We start from the raw sequence: 22437 nt of genomic DNA, 5'->3' as shown, positions 1-22437 counted from the left end.
TGTGGTGTCTATGTGGCCCACAACTAGGTTTAATTAATAGAAGTTTTGAAATTCATCACGTGTTACCTAAAACAGGCGTACAGTTTCTTTTGCAAAAGGACATAAATAAAACCTTTGTCAACCCATATTAGTGGTTGGTTACTGCAGAAGTAAACTTTGATTTTTAAACCAACTTGTAATTATGTTATGAGTTTGAATCCAAAAGTTTGAAACCCTAAAGATTTTAATCAATCACTAATTTCAAAGCTTTAAAAAACCATCCGTTAAACAAAGTCGGGGCCGTAATATTCAGAGCTTTGCCACTATTTCATAATTGCAATTATGACTGCATGCATCACATTCATCTGCATTTTTTTACAGCACTTAAAAGATGACAACAAATTCAGAATTAAGAGTTTTTTTTTTTTTGGATAAACTTTTACAGAAATACTTGTAAAAAATTAGTGAAAATAAAATAATTTTTTTATTAGTTAAAATTTGCTTATACATAAATTAATTTGTAGAAACATTCTTATATTGGTTTCTTCCAAAGCTAGTTTTTAACTTATGAAAAATTTTATTTCATTTTTTGTTGCTATTTTCTTTTTAATAAATATCTATAGAAATATTTATCCCAACAGGTTCACAATGACTACGGTGAGTCTTGTAATAATTATAACTTGGATACTTGATTAAAGACCAGGAATATAATCATGTCAATGTTGAAAATACTAGGTTGGGATGAGAAATTACATAGATGTATTATTACCCTCACTTATTCTATTTTCAACCTATGTTAGATGTTGGTTATCCAAATAATACAGCAACGAAATGAACCGAGTGATGTCACGTACGAATATGTGAATGATTTTGCAATAAGAAAAGAAAAAGAGGGATTATAACCATTCGTGGATCTAGTTAGACGAGAAGTTGGTGCGGCAAACTCTCTAAATTTCTTACCCTCTCTAAAACTCACTTTCCTAATTTCATATAATTTGGAAGCCATTGGTGGGTTCTTTAATGCATTCCTTCGTCGTATTTCTTTTTGTCGTATTTGTCTTGTATTCATATGAGCAAGAGCTGACTTTATCGTTTATTCCTATGAAAATGAATGATAGCGTGTTTTATTTTTGTAATGGTATGCAAACTATGCATATTAATTGCAATGATAATTTACACACGAATCCACGTGGAAGAAGTTTTGTTATGTACAATATGTAACTTTTCATATATAATCTCTCTTGTCTTGAATATAAGAGAAAAAAATATGTCAAAAAAATTAATTAATTATATTTAATTACATCAATTTTAATTTAAAATATTTTTTTCAACTTATCATTTATTGAAATTTGATATCAAGGATAAAAAAAGTCATTGAAATTAATACTTCAATTAAGTAAAGAGTATTTTAGAGATAATAACACTAAATAAGATAAACATAGTTAAAAAAAATTTATATTTGAGATAAATAAAAAAGTAATTTTTTTTCTTATATTTGAGATCAGACGAAATAAGCTTTAAGATAAATGATAACCAATGTTCAAAGGACATTGGTTAAGGAAGGAGAACATTTGGTTGGAGAGAAATTTGTTGATGCTCGAAAATCATAAATTTTGGAATCATGATTCTTGGAAATGAATAAAAATTATTGGATTGATCATAAATATTTTTGTGAGTATTTAGATGAGTTTCTTAAAAATCAAAGAGTTACATGATATTTTTTTATCAGTTACTTTAAATATTTATCATAATAATTAATCTAATAAAGGTAATATGGTATTTTTGTTGTAGTAAAATAAGATTTTAACCCGGAAAATTAAGATTTCCACCTTTCTCCATGAAATTATTTTTTGTGGGAAACTAAACTAAAAATATTTTGGGAAACCTTCTTTTCTGGAAATTTAATTTTTAAAAATTTATACCAAATATGGGAAACAAAAATTCTCAGCCTAACATTCCAAAGAACTCAAAATTTCTTTGTTACTAGACGCCCCTTAAAAGTATAAAGATTTTTAATAAGATTTAGAAAATTATACAATCCATGACTTTTTTTAGGCTATTCTATGATTCACACATTAAATACTTTGCACACCTATTCAAGAATATGTGAAATAATCCACACACTTGTGCAAAGTTTAAATATGTTGAATCTGAAGTTGCTAAAATTGCACAATTGTGCAATAATCTTGTACAAGAGTTTGCACACTTGATCAGATTTGCTAGAATAAACACTTATTTTTTAATTTTGTTTTCTTTTGGGTTTGAACACTTTTAACCCATAGCTTTAAATAGAGATTTTTAGCTTTAGTTTAGGGTTTCGAGGCTTAAATGTGGAAAAGAATGGGAGATTAGAGACATTGCACAATGACTTTGGATGTAGCAGTGTTCAAGGTACGAGTAACCTATAAACCCCAGCCAACCCAATTAGTTTGATTCGAATTTTTTGAGAGTTTGAGTCAAACCTGACCTAACCCATTTAGACTCGATAAATGTATGAGTCAGATATTGTGTTCTATTTTTGTTATCCCTCCCCACCCCAATCCATAACATATAGTTAAATTTATTATTATATTGATAAATCGTTATTTGACAGTATTTGAAATCCAATTTTGTCTCTTTTTGTCTTTTTTTTTTTTTTACTTTATTTTGTTAGTAGAGCATATGAGTATGTGCTAAGTGTGAACAATTGAGCACTGAAGTGGATAAAGTGATTAAAGAGAGGAGAAATGGAGAATTTTGAGTATTTTCAATGGCCACGACCCGTGCAAGACCTGCAGGCCATGCTATTTCAACATGGCCCATGCTAATTTCTCAAGAATCTTCTCAATGCATCCGATCGAGCACGACCATGTTGAACTAACACAACCTATGCTACTTGTAACATCCTTGATTTTTGACTTCTCGGCGACTCTCACATTATAACACTTTACGCGGTGACACTTCACTCAACATCTTTGTTGGTCAAAACCTTTCACTGGTTAGAACACTCTGTAGGTATTCTTTTCCAAAACCTCGAAAATCAATTATGTCTGTTTTCAGAATCAATGAATAACCCTACAAATCAACAATGATTAACATAGTTTATTAAATTAGATCACCCATGATTTTTCTTTCTTTTTGAAGTTGTTATTTTTATCTTTGTCTTGATTTTGTTTATGTTTTCTCATGTTAATACAAAATTTTATTTCTATCTAAAATAAAAAATATTGCATTAGCATTGAAATCATTAATTGTATTAGTCCAATATTGTCATAATTTGGTTTTTTTAGTGCATTTAGTCAATATACACAAAATAAAAAATAATTTGTAAATATTCAAACTAGATTAACCAACCCTGATCCAACTCGTTTATGATTGAGTTTGTTAATAAAATTACACAGACTCAACCCAACCCGTAAAATTTTTATCGGATTGGGTAATAAGTTTAACCAAATTCAACCCAATCCAATCCGTAAACACTCTTATTTTGATCACTGAATCTTTTAACACTCATAATCTATTAAATTTATTAATTATTACCCAATTATCGCACAAGTCCCCCAAGATATGATATTTTATTTATCATTGTATTATTTGAGTGATTTGTTCCTCTTGCCAAATCTCAACACTCTTACCCTCAACTTTTAGAGAAGTACTCATATATATATATATATATATATATATATATATATATATATATATATATATATATATTTCAAATATGATACTAATTATTATTAATTTTTAAAATAAATTACGTCACTGATCCAAGGTCATGGATCTGCCATTGGCTCCTCCTAATATAATTTCCAAAACCATCCCAAAAATAATCTAAGCAAAACATAAGAGATTGATTTTGATGTAATATTAATGCATAAAAACTTATACTTTGGTATCTTGATATATTATTAGATCATTAGTCAAGTGATACTTATATTATTATATATAAAAAGTTCATTTTTACATTATGGTTAAAAAAATGAATAAGTTGAAGATAGACAACTATCTAGTGCATGCTTAAAAGTAGTTAAGTACCATCTAGTCTAGCAGAGAAAAGAAATTGAGTTACACATGACCTGTGGAATCAATTTATGTTACATGTATTTTTATCGACGGTTAATTTTCTAAATATCATTTAATGTTATCATCAAGTACATTTTACACTCAGAGGAGGTAAATATAAAAATTTAAGACTCTTAAATCTTTCATGAGCAATATACTTAATTTTTATTAGATTTTGCTAATTTTAGTATGTAGCTCCATTTTTTATTAGTTTAATGAAATTTTATTTCTTAAAAAAATAATATAAAGTGATAATATTTTTCCTATCTATTGTTATATCGTGCAATATCAAATATAAATCAGTATGTATAATCTTTTATTAAGCTACACTAAACACTACATATATAATGATAAAATTTGATCAAGCCTTATACGATGGGGCCTTTATATACATACAAGTTCTTTTTACTATTGAGTCCTTTTACTATTATATACGTAATGTATTAGTTTTTGTAATTTGGTTTGCATAAGTTGCATAAACTTTAGTCTGCAGTGTCTGCGCAAGAAAAAGGAGAAGAAAGATGGATTGCTATATATTGAGTTGCGTTCAAAGGTGGAAGATCAATTGCTTGTTCAACTCAATTTCACTGTCGGGTAGATCAGCTTCTCATAATCTCGACCATATAAAAAAGGAAGCAGGTTCAGCCTACATAGCCTATATAGATTAACGTTATTGATGTCACCATTGACAGTGCAAGTGTGATTTTCCTCATTAGAAGTAATGAATCTTGTAATGTCAGCTAAACAACTGATTTGCTTGCTTTTTTAGGTTTCTACCCGTTACATCTAAACTAGGACTTTGCATGCTTCTCCATGCCACGTATTACGTATATATATGAATTTGTTCTTTTTCTATTTTTACGGACAGACAAACAATGCTGACCATGATATGTGAAAATGAAATGTTCTATATCCTATTTTTCTATCTCCTTATAGTATACAAAAAAAAGTATACCAAAAATCTCCTTAATTCATCCTTTAATCAAGTATATATCAACAACTTAAGCAAACCAAAAAAGGAAAAAAAAATATTTTTCAAGGTAAGTAATACTTGTTTACATTTTATTATTCATGTGAGGTCCATTAATTCGTTCCTATTTTATAAATTGAAGTTCTAATAATTACCAGTATATAATTAATCGAATAAAATTGTAAGTCAAAACACTAAAGTAGCATACATCCATCGATATATAATATTAAAGTGTTAGGGGTAAAAAAAATACTTACATTATATTTAAAGTTAAATTTTTCGCTAGAGATAAATATTATATATATATATATATATATCGGCACATCTTTTGCTAAGCTTGGTTTGTGCTTAATAAATTTCATTTGACTTATATAAAAAAAAGTCTTCTATAAACATTTCCCGTTTCTTTACATTTTTTAGCATATTTTTTTATAAGTCCTTTTACTATATTTACAATTAAACTTGAGTATTCTATTATTTATTTTAGGCCTATAAAGGGTGACGAAATGAAATTGTAAACATCCTTATTATCGACTTTAGAGTTTGATAAAAAAAATTCATCCCATCTTCTAATGTTTCCAAACCAAATAAATTTTTTTAAAAAAAAACTGATTTCCGTACTAAGAATTGCAAAGTAAAAATAATCTTGGAAAACCCATTTACAATAAAATAAATCAAAACTTAACACATATTTCTTTTTAAAAATATATATACTTTTAAAATTAAAAAGGTAAAATCTATTTTTAATCTTTATACTTTTCGATGAAAATTAATTTTAATCAAAATTTGATCTCTAAACACTACAAAAATAATAGTTTTCGTCCTTTTTGGTGTTGATGTTACTTGTGAAAAGGGACAAAAATCATTACTTTTGTAAAGTTTTAAGGATCAAATTAATTAAAGTTAAAGTTCACTAAATAAAATCAAGTTTTATCGGTAGTATGAGAATTGAAAATATATTTTATCTAAATTAAAAATATATAATATAATTTAAATAGAAAAGAAGTATTAAAGTAAAGGGTATAATAATTGTAATTTCTATTAACAAATAGTTGACATGAATGATAACTATTAAATCCTATTATTGTGTATGAAATGAATTATGTTGGAAGAAAAATATTCATCTTAAAATAAAAAATAAAATTCGTGACGAGGATTACTCCATGCTAATAACATATTAAAAAATAAAAAATAAAAAAATTGCTGCCGTTTGTCTAGGAGGTAACTATTTTGGCTCATGGAATAGTCTATAATAGATTCAGATAATGGGCCGCCATAACAAGAATTTTACACAGCAGGTTGTTCATTTTCTAACTATACAATTTAAATATTTCTTAAAATGAGGATACTGTATTTTACGTAGTATATTATCGTGCATCGGATACTTAATCTTGGGTCTCTTGCCGAAAATGACTTTTGGAAAGAAATAAGTTTTAACACATGGAATTATTGATCCAGAAGTCTCCGAGCATCGGTAATTTACTGTAAGCTGGGTGTGACGCTCGAGTTGTTTGGATACACTTGGCATACGAGCAATGTTTTTTGTTAATACAAATACAAATGGCATAAGGGCATTTTCTTGGCATGCAGTAGTCTCCAATTTCAATCATCTCATATAACATTTTATATATTGCTAATCATGTTTAAGCTCGAACATAATAAACCCACCTACGATATAGGCTAAAGGAAACTATAGTGAGCTTTAATATTTAAATTATGTCAAAGATACACATAATCTTGTAAGATCTGTGACCAAATGCACTTGAGTCAAGCTTAAAATAAGTTAATAGGAAAGATTGAGTTAAAAAAAAATTAGAATTTAATTAATTAAGGATCAGGAACATCCTTACAGCCGTATGCCAATTCTCTTCTGTTTTTCACTGGTCAATATATGGTTGAATTACATAATTGGTGCCAACTTAATTTTCTTTTTTTTAAGTATTGGAGACATTATTGCAAGTTGGTCGATCAGATTTTTCTATTTTTCGATAAGTCATGTTATTTGAAGTTAGGAAATCATCTATGATTTTAAATAACATGTTCGCGTAAAAAAGATTTTGAAGATATACCAATTCGAGTTCAAGTTTGGAGCAAGGAGATATGTCAAAGTTAGTGAAGAAAACAATGACCAAGTACCAAATAAATGAAGATTTCATGTAAAAGGATTCAAGAAGACCAAATCAGAAAACAATTACTACCAGTTATCGAAGTCTCTCAAACATGTAAACATGTGTTCAGAAATGAAATGATAGAGACTTGAGATATGGGGTATCGGAAGCTGCTGGTTAAGTGTGATTCCAAGGTGTGGTGGTGCAGTTTATTACTTAGGGTGTGGGTACTGATCATCCTTAGAGCATTTTTAACCTAAGATCTTGAGCAATGATTTTCAACTCAAGATCTGATTTTTCACTAAATCACATTACAATTCCCCAAACCACAATGTCTTCACATTTCGTCTCAAAGTTCTTCCCTCTTGCAACCTTGACACAAACCACAACCTCTTCCTCCAACAACTTGTAGTTATAAAACTGCTTTGTCATCATTGTGTTAACTCATTGGTAAGTGTACCAATTTGTCCAAGTAATAAAGTAAATAAAAGTGAGTGTCGAATTCACAAAGATTTTGTTTATGCTCAGAGTTATGCCTATCCAATTCTTAGGCAATTAATGAATTGATTTAAAAATTTGAGATATAGAATATTAAAAGTAAATTGACAAAAAATTAAACTAATTATCTAGCATGTGCAAGGTAAGAAAAACAAACACTCGAAGCGATGAAGCGACGATTGATGCAGAATACGTATACGTTGGGACTTAGCCTATCAAAACTACTCTTGATGCAATGTTAATGATTTTTCTCTATTTAATCTTATTCCAATTATCACTTACATCTACTCATATACTCTAGCCATGATTCCTCACACGAAAGAGTTTAATTTACCTAATTCCTTTCCTAATCCCTTAAGAAATAAACTAGTTAAATTGCATTATTGACGGAGATGCATACAAATGACTAAATAACACCATTCTATCCCTAGAGATGAATTATTTAGATGTCCTTTTCTACTTCTTAAGACATAAACATTTACCAATGCATAAACCCTAAAACATAGCATGAATATGGGTGATCAAACCACAATCATGAAAATAAGCACATAAAAGAGACAATGAAACTGAAATAACATTAAATAGATAGTAAGAGTCATTACGTCAAGAGTATTTGGTTGTTAAACTCTCAACAATGGGTGATTCAGTCTCTCATTGTCATGAAAGGCTTACAATTGCAAAAAGGGGTGAAAAGGAGTGAAGAAAAGGGAGAAAAATAGAGATGAAAGAGACAGAATGACTCCTAATGGCTGATTTTCCTCTTCTTGCATGAACCCTAGCCTTTTCTCTCTATGGATCTAGATAATTTCATGAAAAAAACCGAAATCCCCTATTCCTCTTTCCTTTCTTCCTTTAAAACACAACTCTGTGCTTTTATTTTTTTTGTGACCTCGCACTAAGCACGACTTTGCCGCACTAAGAAAGGAGTAAGTGATCAAGGCCTTCACGTGACATAAGGCTCTCCATGTGATTTCTTCGTGCTAAGCGAGTGTTGCCTACTGAGAGATTGCGTTGCGTTGATCGAGAGTCTCCAGATCTTCAAATTTTCTTTCATGCTTTATTCTGTGTTTTTGCAACAAATACACCACCAAAACAGTATACCTTTAACAATTTAAGCACCTATTGGACAAAAATTCAGATGGTGCCAAATTCCTAACGATTTACACAAAAAGAAGTAATAAAAGAGGGAAAATCTGAAAAAATTTATATAACTTAATTACAAAGTATACATATGCACAATAGTTATCATGTTGGCCAGCCCAGAATCGACACCCCCTGACTTAGCGATTCTAGCACCGAGTTCAACCCGCAGTGACTCAAAAACGCAGATAGAACAAAATAAGACAAAATATCCACCTAAGACGCTCAATCATGAACAACCAAACCCTTCCCCGATTCTTTAACCCTTTCAACAAACCCTTCCCTGATTCTTTAACCCTTTCAACAAACCCTTTTGATGTTGAATAAAATCCCGTTTGAGGATACCCATTGGGAGAATTTACTTTTCTGAAACAAAGACCGCGTGTTAGTGCCATCAACTTCTAAAATGTTATTAGGTAACTACATGCGGTGAATGACACACACTTTGGGGAAATCCAGGAGTGAGAACTAGTTGGAATTCATGTGATGGTGGGGGAGGTTGAGCAAGAGGCAATAGTAGCATGTGAGGTCGTAGCCGCCGAAGAAGATGTCAAAGGTGATGAGAACTTTATGTGTATGGTTTTGGACGAGGATGTTTTGGATGAGGATTTTGAAGGTCGGTTGGAGGGTGGTGCAAGCTTGGATGAGGCGAATGAAGAAGTGGTAAAGGATGGCGTCAGTCTTTTTTATGTTGGGAGGGAGGGCGTGGTCAGAGGAGTAGGATTTGGAAGAGGATGAGTTCTTTGAATTGACGAAAAAAAATAATTTTTTTAACCTAAATTCAAATGATGTCGTTTTTACTTTTTTATTTAAAAAAAAATCCTACATGTAATCTCAGTTAAACAAAAATCACACATGGCATGCATGTGTGGCTGGTTAACGACCATATAAGTAGTTAATAGATCTCGACTAACGGCAGAGACCTTGGACAAAATTTTTCAAATATTAGGGACCCAATCTGAAGAAAAAATTTATTAGGGACCAAATGCAAAAAATGGGTATTTATTAGGGACCAAAAACATATTTTTCCATGTTTCATTAAATTTAATTAATTAATTAATTATATTTAATTTAATAAATATTTAAATAAAAGTGGGGTCCATGTGAGACCTACAAAAAATGCTCTCATAAGATAGAGATTGGGAGATCAAAGTCTGCCATGTATAAAGGGAAATAAACTCAGTTGCTGAATGTCTAGCTAGTTTAGCTCATAAGTATGATGTGGGTTTGCTTGTTTTGCAACATTCTCCAATAGGGTGCAGTCTTTTTCTGTCAAGGGATATGGCGGGTGTTTCTGTGGTTCTGTATTATCTAATTGTAAGTTTTCTCTTTTGGGACCTTGTCCCTCCTCAGTATAAAAAATAAGCTTAAATATATTTTTGATTCTTAATATATATATATATATATATATATATATATCTGAATTTTATTTTTGATCCTTAATAAATTTTTCTTTGCATCTACTCCCTGATATTTGAAATTTTTTATTTTAGATCCTTGTCGTCAGTTAAGTAATGACATGTTCGTTAAATATTTGATAATGCAATTTGTGGCGACTAAAAAACCTTCATTATTTGTTTCAAAATCAAATTTAAATTTTATGACGGTTAAAAACTACTAGAATCAATTAAAGTAAAATAAATAAATCAAGCATTGAGAACCCTCTTTCGATTCATCCACCAGCCCTTCACCTACCTTCTTCTCCCTTCAACCTTCATCTTCCAGAACAAATCTCAATTTATTTTAGAAAGAAACATATCTCTATTCTTCATCCCTTCAGTAATGAAAATTTCATTTCATGTATCCTCTCTCACTCTAAACTTCTACATTGCAAAAATGAACTTGGACACGACATTGTATTGGTGCAACAGTTGCACGTGTTTCATTCACATCCACGAATAGAACAACGTGGTTTGCCTACACTGCCACAACAACTTTGTCAAAAAGGTCACCGTTGTCCAATTGTCAAGGCAAGGCTTCTGCTGCAGGTGTTGTAATGCTGGGAACTTCTCGTTGTTCAACCCAGTGATCGTGCTCCAAGGACCAGGGGAGGAGGAGGAGAACAACTTTTGAGTTATACTATGATGGCTTCGACGGCAAAAGGCTCTGCCCACTACCATCCATCATGTCAGAGTTCATGCTAGGATCAGGATTTGATCGGTTGTTGGAGCAGGTTTCGCAGATTGAGATCAACAGCCTCGAGAGGGCGGAGAATCTACCGACGGTGGAAATCACTAAATCTCATGTCGTGTTACGGCTTGTGGTAGTTTGGTGGGTTCACGATCTAGTGTCGTTGTAGTTTTAGGGTAGTTTTTTTAATTTCCACCCACGAGGAAAATAGAGAAGAGGGTGGAAGAGAGCAAGAGGCAAAAAAGAAGGGTGGAATAAGAGAGAGAAATAAATTCATTTTTAATTTAATTTTGAAACAAATACTAGTGGTTTTTGAGCCACCACAAATCATGTTAAGAAATATTTAACGGACACATCATCACTTAACTAATGATAAGGATCTAAAACGAAACTTTTCAAATATCAAGGAGTAGATGCAAAGAAAAAATTTATGAGGGATCAAATGCAAAATTCAGGTATATGTTAGGGATCAAAAACATATTTAGACCTAAAAAAAGAGTTTATAAGTAGGACCTCTCTTAGGTCATTCTCTTTGTTTAAATTAACACAATACATAACATTGTAATGTCTAAACACCTCACACTTTTACTAAAACATTGAATACATTACCTTAAATTTTAAAAATATACTCTACCAATGTTGGATTATTTGACACTCTCTATCCTGACATACATATAAATAAGAAAAACATATAAAAATATGAAATTTAATTAAATCAATTTTATTCAAATCACGTAAACAAATCCACGGGAATAAAAAGGTCACATTCGCTTCACTATTACCAAATAAAACTTATTAAAAACATCTACAACTCAAAACAAGGTCATCTAAGTTTACAAAGGAAAACAAGTTAAGCAACGAGATAAAATACAGTAAAATAACATGTTCAGAACATCATGCAATTAAAACAGAAACCCATGCCCCAATTTCACATCCTATTAGAGTATTGTGTCCCAGCGTCCTCTAGCACGAAGTGCTTTAAAGTTATCCACCTAGTCACCTGCTCCCACGAACACAAGGTTTGAAATCATCACAAGATCTAAACACAAATAACACGTAAGGAGTGAGTTATCACATTTCTAAATAAAATATATATAAACAAATACATAAGAAAAACACATTATAGAAATATTTATCACATAGATCAACTTAATACAATCCACGTCACTTTACCACTTTATCATTTAAAACTTATTTTTCCATCACCAATCACATAATACATGAATCACACACTCGATTCAAGACATAACAACACTCACCAATTTCATAATGAACAATTCACAGGCGTTATGCAACAATTATACTAAGACTCAAGCCTATATGCAATGTGGTACCATGTCAGTGAAAAACAACATGAGAGTGCTTAGGAGTATATAACAAGACACACCATATAATGGGTATGTCAGGTCACCTCACTAAGTAAAATATAAGGTGACCAGTCAGGGTCGTTCTGTTTTGCGAGAATGCTCCAATCATATGGGATTAACATAGGCTTAAAGAAGCTCTTAAATCAAGTGTATTTACCCCCAAGGCCTAGATTCCAAAGAATCTGTTAGGGCTTCACCTTCCTGATTCAGGTTCAACCCCTAAAACAAATTTTTCACGCAGAGACTGCTCATGAATTATAAAATACCCACGACCTCATACTTGTTTTCAAACATGTTTAACACATTGCGTTACAATTTAACACCTTGGGTTCCTAACTTGGAACCCTACACTTTCCTTTTAACACCTCACACATAAACACTTTTCTCAAGGTAAACATCAGTCGGGTTATTGTATAATTCACAACTCCCAACACAAGTAATTGTCACATCAAGTGTTAACCACACACTTTTTCACATCCATATCTCATGTTCATAATTTAACATCTCACAATGTTACAATTCATCATCACATGTTCATGTGTATCCCATAGATTAACACATGCTCAATTTATCCCTTACACATAATTTCAATCATAATTTCATGATCCCAATATAACAATTTATCATGTTAATCTAGTAAATCTTTCCCAAAACACAAAAAAATTACACAAAAATGCTTCTCACAAAATGGGGAGTAAAATCCCTCAAACAATTTCACATAATCATATCAAAATTAAAGGAATCAAAATCATAGGTAAAAAATACGAAAACACCAAGAGCACTTAATTTTCTCAACCAATTCGCATCAGGGCATCAATTGGTCTCCGTCAAACACAATAATATTGTTATAATAATCATAAAGAAAGAATTACAATACAATAAACATCCCAAAATAAACCCCAATTTGATCCTCTAAGGATCCCTACACTTGTTCATTCTAACCTCAATTGTGATAAACTCATTCCTTACCTTTAAGCTGGCTCAAGTGTGTAGTCTGTCTGCGTGTGAGGGACATTTTTCCCTACATATACATTATTTTCAAATCCCAATGGTGGGGACGTGCAAAAATGTGTTCCAAAATTGGTGTTCAAATTTCACGACGATCCAACGGTTAACGAGTTCAGGATTGTAGTTTTATTGGAACATATTTGGATGTATGCAGGAAAAATAGAGAGTTTTGGGAGAGGAAGAAGGGAAAACGAATTTGAGAAGAAGAGAGAGTGTAAAGACGTATCATAAATGTAAAAACTGACCTAATATGTCTTTATTTATAATTAGGGTACATTTAACCTATTATTTACTCTATTTTTCCTTATTTTATTATTTTATAGAAAGAAACTCTATTTTACTCCCTATCAAATGAATAAATAAAATATCTTTTTTTATTTTCTAAGAACGTATATTTATTTTATACCTTAAAACCATTATTTAATAAAACTATTTCTCTTTATTTGTTTAATTACAAAAATCTCATTATTTTCCTAAAAATTTATTTATTTTTAAATAAAATATTTTTTAAATTTATTTTACAAAAAATGGGGTGTTACAAATTACAAGTGTGAGGTGAAATCTCGTATCGTGTAAGAATGAAAAGATTAAACACCATATAAGTGAAAGAAAGACTCATAAACCTGAGTCTTAAGGTTTTGGGTTAAAGTGTGGTGTCAAGGTCACTTATGTGATTGTTTATGACTCATTGGTACAAATCTCCCCAATTTACCCCCCTCGGTTGCACAACAATTGGTACCAGAGTCGATTATTCGATCAGGAGACCAAGATGGCGACGGTGGATCCTTGGCCTGTGGATCCCTTGTATCGAAATTCTTCCTGGTAGTAGGTCCAGGTGATGTGTCCAGTGACTAGAGCGACGGTGCAAGTATCTAGAGCATGTGGGCTCTAATGGCCACCATGGAATACTCATGGATGATAATGACTTCCGCTCGAGAGGGAGACTACCGTGTGGATGAGACTCACACTTAAGGGGGAGATTGTTGGAGTACAAGTCTTAGGTGAAGTCTCACATCATGTAGGAATGAAAAGGTTGAACACCACATAAATAAAGAGAAGACTCATAAACTAGAGCCTTAAGGTTTTGGGTTAAAATGTGGTGTCAAGTTCATTTATGTGGTTACTCATGGTCCATGGGTGTAAATCTCCCTAGTGTTTACCCCCCTTAGTTTTTCAACAATTGGTCAACCAGATAAGTGAACTTGATATCATTCTTTAATCCAAAAACTTAAGGCTCATTGGTATAAATCTCTCTAGTGTTTACCCCCCTCGGTTGCACAACAATTGATATCAGAGTCGATGGTTTGACTTGGTGACCAACTCAGACAAGTAAGATGGTGGCATTGGATCCATGGACATGGGGATCCCTTGTATTAAAAGTCCTCTTGACCGGTGAGTCCATGCATGGAGGTCAGGCAGCGGATCCTGTAGTTGTTGCGGTGGCACAAGGTACTAGAGCATGTTGGCGATAATGGCTAAACTAATTGGGGCAACCAATGGTTAAGCTTTAAGGGTCATTCTTAGATACTTGTGGATTGAAAATGACTTCTGCTCAAGGGAGAGACTACTAGTGGAAGAGACTCATACTTGAGGGGGGAGATTGTTGGAGTACAAGTGTGGGATGAAGTCGCACATCTAGTAAAAATGGAAAAGTTGAGCACCATATAAGTAAAGAGAAGACCCATAAACTCGAGCCTTAAGATTTTGGGTTAAAGTGCGATGTCAGGTTTACTTATGTGGTTGCTCATGGCTCATTGGTATTAATCTCCCCAGTTTACCCCTTCGATTTCACAACAATTGGTACTAGAGCATGTTGGCGGAAATGGTTAGACAAGTCTCGGCAGCCACAGTTAAGAACTAAAGACCATCATTGAAGGTTAAGGTGGCATGTCTTGTGGATGGAGCAGCGATGCAAATATCTAGAGTATGTGGACTCAAATGGGCACCATAAAAATATTCGTGGATGAAAATGACTTTCGCTTAAGGGGGAGATTATTATGTGGATGAGACTCATACTTGAGGAGAAGATTGTTGGAGTACAAGTATGAGGTGAAGTCTCACATCACATAGGAATAAATAGATTGAATGTCATATAAGTGAAGGAAAGACACATAAATCCGAGTCTTAAGATTTTAGGTTAAAAGATGGTGTTAAGTTCACTTATGTGATTGTTCATTACTCATTGGTATAAATCTTTCCGGTTTATCCCCCTCAATTGTGCAACAACTAGATATATAATCAACTATATATTTATCATGAACCATAACAATTAATAATTAAAAATGTTATATTTTAATTGTAAATAATTACAAATATAATTTAAAAAATATTAACATATTTAAAATAAAAAATACTAATATCCACCCTAATTGATATGCATTAACATTCAACACAAAAAAAATTAAATTAAAAAATCATTAAATCTTTTATTTTTTAAAATTTAATTTAAGAATATTATATTTGAATTATACAATAATATCTTTGAATTAGATTTTTTTAAAAAAAATTATATTAAATGCTAATACACTCCAACTAAAGTGAACATTATTAGTATTCTCATTTAAAATATTCATAAATAATGATTCTCTATGCAGGAGGCGGATCCCCCACTCTCAAAATTTTGACATAGTAAAAAATATCGTGTGTAGGTAATCTTCATTAAATGTGTTTAACTTTTTGAAAAATCATGACTAATAAATTTTTATAATATTCGTTAAGTAAGATCAGATAGTTAAAAGTAATGAAAATTATTTTTAAAAAAAGTAGTAATTCATGGAATAATAGAATCAATACAAGATCACTTAATTACTATTTTTTATGACTTGTCGCTTAATTTATTACTTCTTTTGCTCTCATTTCTATTATTTTTTTGTTATCAAACATGGGTAGGGTTTTTTTTTTTTTTGGGTGAATTCAAACATGGGTAGTTAGTACGTACTTAGTAACTTGTATTCGGTCACCAAAGGTGTAACCTTGAACTGCAAAATTACCATGTTCTTTTATATGGGAAATGTAGTATCCTAATTTTAATATTCACCGATCACATTGTTTTACGTACTGTACCTGCCTCGGCAAATTAAAGCACATAGCTTTTCTTCTCGTTGATTACATGGTGGTAGACAAACGCAAAACACACATAGCTTCCATTCCACGTTATCACGAGTAACACTATCTTTTCTTGTCAACCTAGCTTTTGTGAACTCTTCTCCTATCCCAAGAATGGTGGCACTACGTGGTGTTTTTTAGCCTCTCTTAAACTCTCATGGCACTGTTCCATACATTCTTTGGACCACAAATTCACATTGAAAACTTCAAAGCTTCTTTTTAATTTTTTTATTCTGATATTTATAATTAAATATCTTTTTAATTTGTATGAATATGTTGTTTTTTTTTTCTTTTGGCCACGCAATTTTTTTGCATTATTTTTCATTTTAAAAATAACTTTTCCATTGCTACTTAGTAATAACGTGTCATGCAATTAATCATATTACATAAAAAATAATTTAAATTAATATATATATATATATATGAGATATTTTAGTTAGATGAATATGGCATCAACATTAAATAATGAAAAAAAATATTTTTATAAATTTTAACATAATGTAACATAATTAACACATAATTTTTTCCCTTAAACATGTATTTAGAGATTCATGCATATAAAAAATTTTGTGTTAAAAGAAGTTAGTCATTAAATAAATCCATTGCCTAATTAGTTTTTGATTTTTGACCGAAAGATATCCCAAGTTTATCCAAAAATTAAATTTTAGAATGAGAATCAAAATCAATGAAAAAGTGTTTTGGGAAGACCAACAAAAGGACATATTTATAAAAACTAAAAACATATACATTTTACCAACATTAGAATTGGGGATTCATTAAAGTTGCAATTATCGGGATTGGGAAATAATTTTATTTCACAAGCATTTGAAATACTATATATTACTGTGTTTGAACATTCGAAAAGGTCTAGCTGTTGGAACGATAGCTTCTATAAACGTGTAAAGCTACGTACCCTTGGATTTTATAGGTATGAATACTTTAAATTTGATCACATGGGCTTAATTCATTGGAATGAATACGCGTAGGTTAATTTTGACTTGGGTTTTTCTCATTAGAGCACTTGCTATAAATGAAATGTTACCCTTTTGAAGTGATTTCTCTTTTACGCAATTTGATTTTTAGGGCAAACATTACCTTCAGAAAGGAAGAGTAATTGTACAAGTTTAACTGAGACTGTCATGGTGCTAATCAAGAAAAGTGCTTGTGTTGTGCTTGTATTTCTTTGTGCTGCCTGTCTATCCACTGCTCGCTTGAACCCTAAAGGTATTTTCTTTAATTTGATTTTGGTGTAGTATATGTGTTTCTGTGTATTGTATATTACTTCCTTTCTAGACGTCATCAAATTAACAGTATAAGCCAAAAAAATATTGACCACAAAAAGTTGAAAAATGCAGGTGCTTCAGTTAATGATATTCCAGATATAAAGGTAATTCAATATGCATTTTAAATATCTTGTTATATATTGAGGGAATGTTTGATGGTGTTTGAAAAAATTATTTAGTTATGAAAGTACATTGTGCCTTGTTCTTTTATTTTATGGGAATGAATCATCTCTGCTTGCTTTTTTTTCCTTCATTTCTTTCATTTCATAAGCTTTCCGGGAAATAAATAAAATGGAGACGATACATACTTTACCGGGAGTGACATTAATATTTTAAATATGGAGGGGATTTTTTTTTCACAAGTTTTTAAACTTGTTCTAGTATGATTCAGAGCTGATTTTATGACTAAATTCTCATTTGAAAAAAAAAGAATTTATGCACTGAAAAAATATTTAATGAAAGAAAAAAATGAGTTTAATTTTTATACTTTCAGTCAAATGTTGTCAACAAGGTTCATATACTTTCATGTAGATGAATTTGTTCTTCAAACTTAAAAAAAAAAACATGGATTTAGTTCCTCATAACTTTAGAAAACATGAGTTCTAAGAAAGGGTGAATTAAATACACACGTTTTTCGAAGCTTGATCATTACCAAATTCATCAAATATATAGGAACCAAGTTTTTCCCTCTTAAAATCATTTATCTAAACACGCCCTTAATATAAATGATAACTTTCCATTTAAAACAATTGACAAAAGTTTTATCTTGTACTATATTGGAAATTTCTTGAACAGGCAAGTATTGCAACTAGTGTTACAAAGAGTACTATGGCTGCAATCGATGAAGACAACTTGAACAGACCAAGTGAGAAGCGACTTATGAGCAAATCTGGGAAGGTTATCTCTGCTCCCAATGTAGAAGCCAAAAGGAATAATGCAAGAAGCTGTTTGTCTGATGAGGTCAATGAGGATCCGTTGGCTTTCACTGCTGATTATCGTCGACCAGTGCACCATCCACCTAAGAATAATAAATGAACTCTTAAAATTAAGTTCATCTCCTCTTAATTATATGGAAGATATATGGGTGTGTTTTGTTTTGTTTATCTTATCCTTTATATATGTTGCTTAAATTAATTACTATATATATGTTTTGTGTCACTGAAATTATAATGAGTGCCTTGTATCCGGGAAGTTAATATATACGTTATATAAGTGTTTCTTGTCATCAATATTCTACTGTAAGCTTAACATGTCGAATTAAAGAAGTGTTTAGCAATTAATAAATGAGGTGTCTCAATCACGTTTATTTCCTGCTGTTACAGATAGTTTGGCTCTAAAATTGTGGTGCTTAGTTATATTTTTATCCGTGAAAATATGATATCTTTTATTTTAGTTTTTATAGATTTTTTTTTAGAAAAATATGAAAATACATGTGTTTTTAGCTTTTACGAGGGTCTAAGTATATATTTAACAAAAATGAGCTAAAATGATAACGGGAAGCTGAAAAAATTAGAAGACTTCTTATTGAATCATAAGTATTTTTTTATAAAATTATTTGTTAAAGTAATTGGACAATGTAAAATTATATAAAGGATAAAAATAATAAAATTTTACATTAAATAAAAAAGATTAAAAAAATATAATAAATATTTAAGGATAAAAAGAGAATATATATATAAAATTAGAAGGTAAAAACAAACACTTTAAGAAACAAAACTTCAAGTAACTTTCAACAAATATTAAAAGTTACTAAAAAAAACTAATTTACTAAACAATCAAATAAATTTTTCAATTAATAAAAGAATTAGAAACAAATACACAACACAAAATGCAGTAACAACTAATAACCTTTTTTCCCCCCACAAATACATATCCCATATTTTTATTACAACACTATCTAAAAATAACAAACAATTACTTTATAATAGAGTTGACGGAATGATACAAGACTACTTTCGGTTCCTATGTTTCATATGTAGAGAATAATCTATTTAATTAGAAAACTTATGTCAATTTTATTATGTATAAAAATATTTCTTTGAACTAGTAACAATCAGAGACACTGTGTGAGATTAGTTTTTACATTATAAATAATATTAATAATATCCCAATTTGATCACATATCATATGCTAAAATCTATCCGTCAAAAACAAATTTAATAGAAGATGGTTGGAAAGGAAATGATAAAACTCTTATCGAGACTTACTATTTTAAATTTAAAAGTGCTTAAGAAAGATGATGTTAATGCATTTGAATTTAATCAAATATAAGGAATTATCAATTTTAAACTCAAATCAGAGATCGATATATACTAGTAATTAAAAGTATACTAATAATTAAATGTTATTTTTTATTCTTAATTAAATTAAATATTCATGTATATAAGATTATGATAAGACATGTAACCCAATAACAAATGAGAATGAGAACAACTCTTATAAAAATGCTTTCATTCAATAATATAAAAATAATTATTTAAGAATAATTTCTAAAAATATTCTCATTTAAAGATGAAGACTTAGATTTATAATATATGGGTAGGATACAAATTTTAATTATATAAAAATAAATATTTACTTGTATAATATATGAACTAACATATTAAATGAAAAATAAAAATTGTTAAGAGATGTCATGTATCTCACGATTTTAAGTAGCTTGGAGAATACCCAAATTCAATATAAAAAAAAATCTAAAATGCTAATTTATAAAATAGACCAGGTATAAAAGTATATTTAACTTGCTATAGCGGTTTGAATTTTTTTTTTAAAGAAAAAATTGTTTAAAAGAGTTGATAAACCATCTTATTGGGAATTACGTACTGTTTTTAAATTAAAAAAATTCTTAAAATGAATATGAGGTGAAATCTTACTATTAGAATGTTAAATACTAGTAAATATAAGATTCATAAACTTTAGCTTTAAAGTTTTGAATTAAATTATGATATCAAATTTTTTTTTATATAACAAAATTTGCTTAACAAAAGATAAGGATAATATATTTGAATTTAATCAAATATAAGGAATTATCTATATTTTACGCTCAAATCAGAGATCTATACTACTGGTGATAATTTCATTTGATTTTGTCTATCTTATCCTTAATAATTGACTAAAAGAAAAATAACTACTCATTATACATATGAAATTGATCTTCTACATTTCTCACATAGTTATCCTTTAATCACCTATAACTTCTCATATTTTCCCCCACCACCAGTTTGGACTTTGGATGCAGTATTTATAAAAGAGAGAGGAGCCAGGGAGGGTGAGAATAGGTATAAAAGAAAGGTGAGTTTTTGAGAGAAGAAAAGGAGTTTTCGAAGAGGATCGTGCATAGGGAAATATATATTTCATGATGGATAAAAATAAAAGTGTTGACAATTGCAACAACAAAGGTACGTTTTGATTATAATATCGATTGTTATGCAATGATCTCTGTCTATAATGCATGCTATATACTTTCTCAATATGTGAAATGCATGTTCTCTCTAGAAATCAAAGTCAATAATGTGAACTCACACTCCAGCACACTGAACTACTTCTAATCTGAATCCTGAACCCACAGATTCATATAAATCATCCATTGAAAATTCAAACAACCCACAAATCAAGTTATTTAATTTTTTTCCTTAAAATAATAAATAGAATAAAATAGTTAACGTGTTAAGCGATATAATTAAAGATAGAGCCAGTTATGTTCCTTGCACATGACTTGCACATGACCTAGGAACGAGCTCAGCAACCTCGTTTTTCCGTCTTTGAACGACCGTTAATTCCTGCCGTATCTGCTTTTGATCACCGTTTGCATCATCATCACACCGCTTTCTCTTGTGTCCGTCAGTGATAGAGATTTTATGTATATATATTTTTATTTTTTGTTTTATTTTATTTTTATCTTGGGTCCCTGTGGGATGAAAATTAGGAATTATGGGCTATTGCTATTTTGTGTACAGTGTACTAACATATTTGGACCAGTTTTCTTTTGGGCTATTGCTATTTCCACCATTTATATTTACTAATGCACTCCCCTTTTACTTTTGTTTTCCAAAATTACCCTGTGCTATACACTCCCCTTTATCAATCTGTGTTTAGTCTCCCTACCATAGCAACACAATTATGATCACCAACCCCAACAACATTTGCACCGACGCGGATTCAAAATTTCGAAACATCAATTTCCTTTTTGAGAAAAATGGTTTGTTTCAAAAGTGCAGTTGGGGTAAGATGAAAAATCATGGATCCCCCTTTTTTACTCTCCAAAAGCTATTTCCAAACTAGGCAAACGAAGATAAGCAAGAGATTTACAAAGTGACTTCAATCAATCTAAACCAAAAAAAAAATTAAGGTAATCTATAATGCTTGATTTTCATGTGAATGTTATGCGTAAGTAAGAACGACACGGATTCATCACAGTAACTGGTTCACTGCCCCCAAAACATTGAGAACCCAACACTTGTTAGAGCATATAGATGGTGAGACAGAGTCCATTAGCAATCTAGTGTTCATCATAAACCTTGAGATCAAGGGAGATAAAGAGTATCTGTATCTTTGAAGATCAAGAGGATCACTCCAGGCTCAATCAATGAGGGACTGAGGTAGAGTGTACCAAGGGGAGTGCATTTTTATGGGTAATTTAGGAAGAAAGGTAAAAAAAAAGGAGTATATTAGTAAATAGGGCGAAGTGTATGTAGCTCTTGCTTCTCTTGTTTTTATTCCTTGCCAGGAGTTAGTCTAATATTATTTTAAGATAATGAAAATAAACATTAAAAAAATGTAAGAGGAATAGGATGCGGAATGTGTTGGTG

At 30.6% G+C, this 22437-nt stretch overlaps 1 protein-coding gene across 2 annotated transcripts; it reads left to right on the top strand.

Moving 5' to 3' along the window:
• Positions 1-17219: 17219 nt before the first annotated feature.
• On the top strand, positions 17220-18935 carry LOC100818175 (protein GOLVEN 5). Of its 2 annotated transcripts, XM_041012363.1 has the most exons (4): positions 17220-17274; positions 17430-17570; positions 17702-17733; positions 18425-18935. In XM_041012363.1, exons 2-4 carry the CDS (start codon positions 17486-17488, stop codon positions 18662-18664), a joined length of 357 nt encoding a protein of 118 aa, XP_040868297.1. In that variant the 5' UTR covers positions 17220-17274; positions 17430-17485; the 3' UTR covers positions 18665-18935. The 2 variants fall into 2 exon arrangements, with proteins under 2 accessions (XP_040868297.1, XP_006574969.1); XM_006574906.3 differs by lacking the exon at positions 17220-17274 and having other exon boundaries at positions 17344-17570.
• Positions 18936-22437: the final 3502 nt, after the last annotated feature.

The sequence above is a fragment of the Glycine max genome, chromosome 2 (assembly GCF_000004515.6).
Source record: "Glycine max cultivar Williams 82 chromosome 2, Glycine_max_v4.0, whole genome shotgun sequence".
NCBI lineage: Eukaryota > Viridiplantae > Streptophyta > Magnoliopsida > Fabales > Fabaceae > Glycine > Glycine max.
The sequence above is the reverse complement of the archived record's forward strand: the minus strand, read 5'-3'. Positions and strand labels throughout refer to the sequence as shown.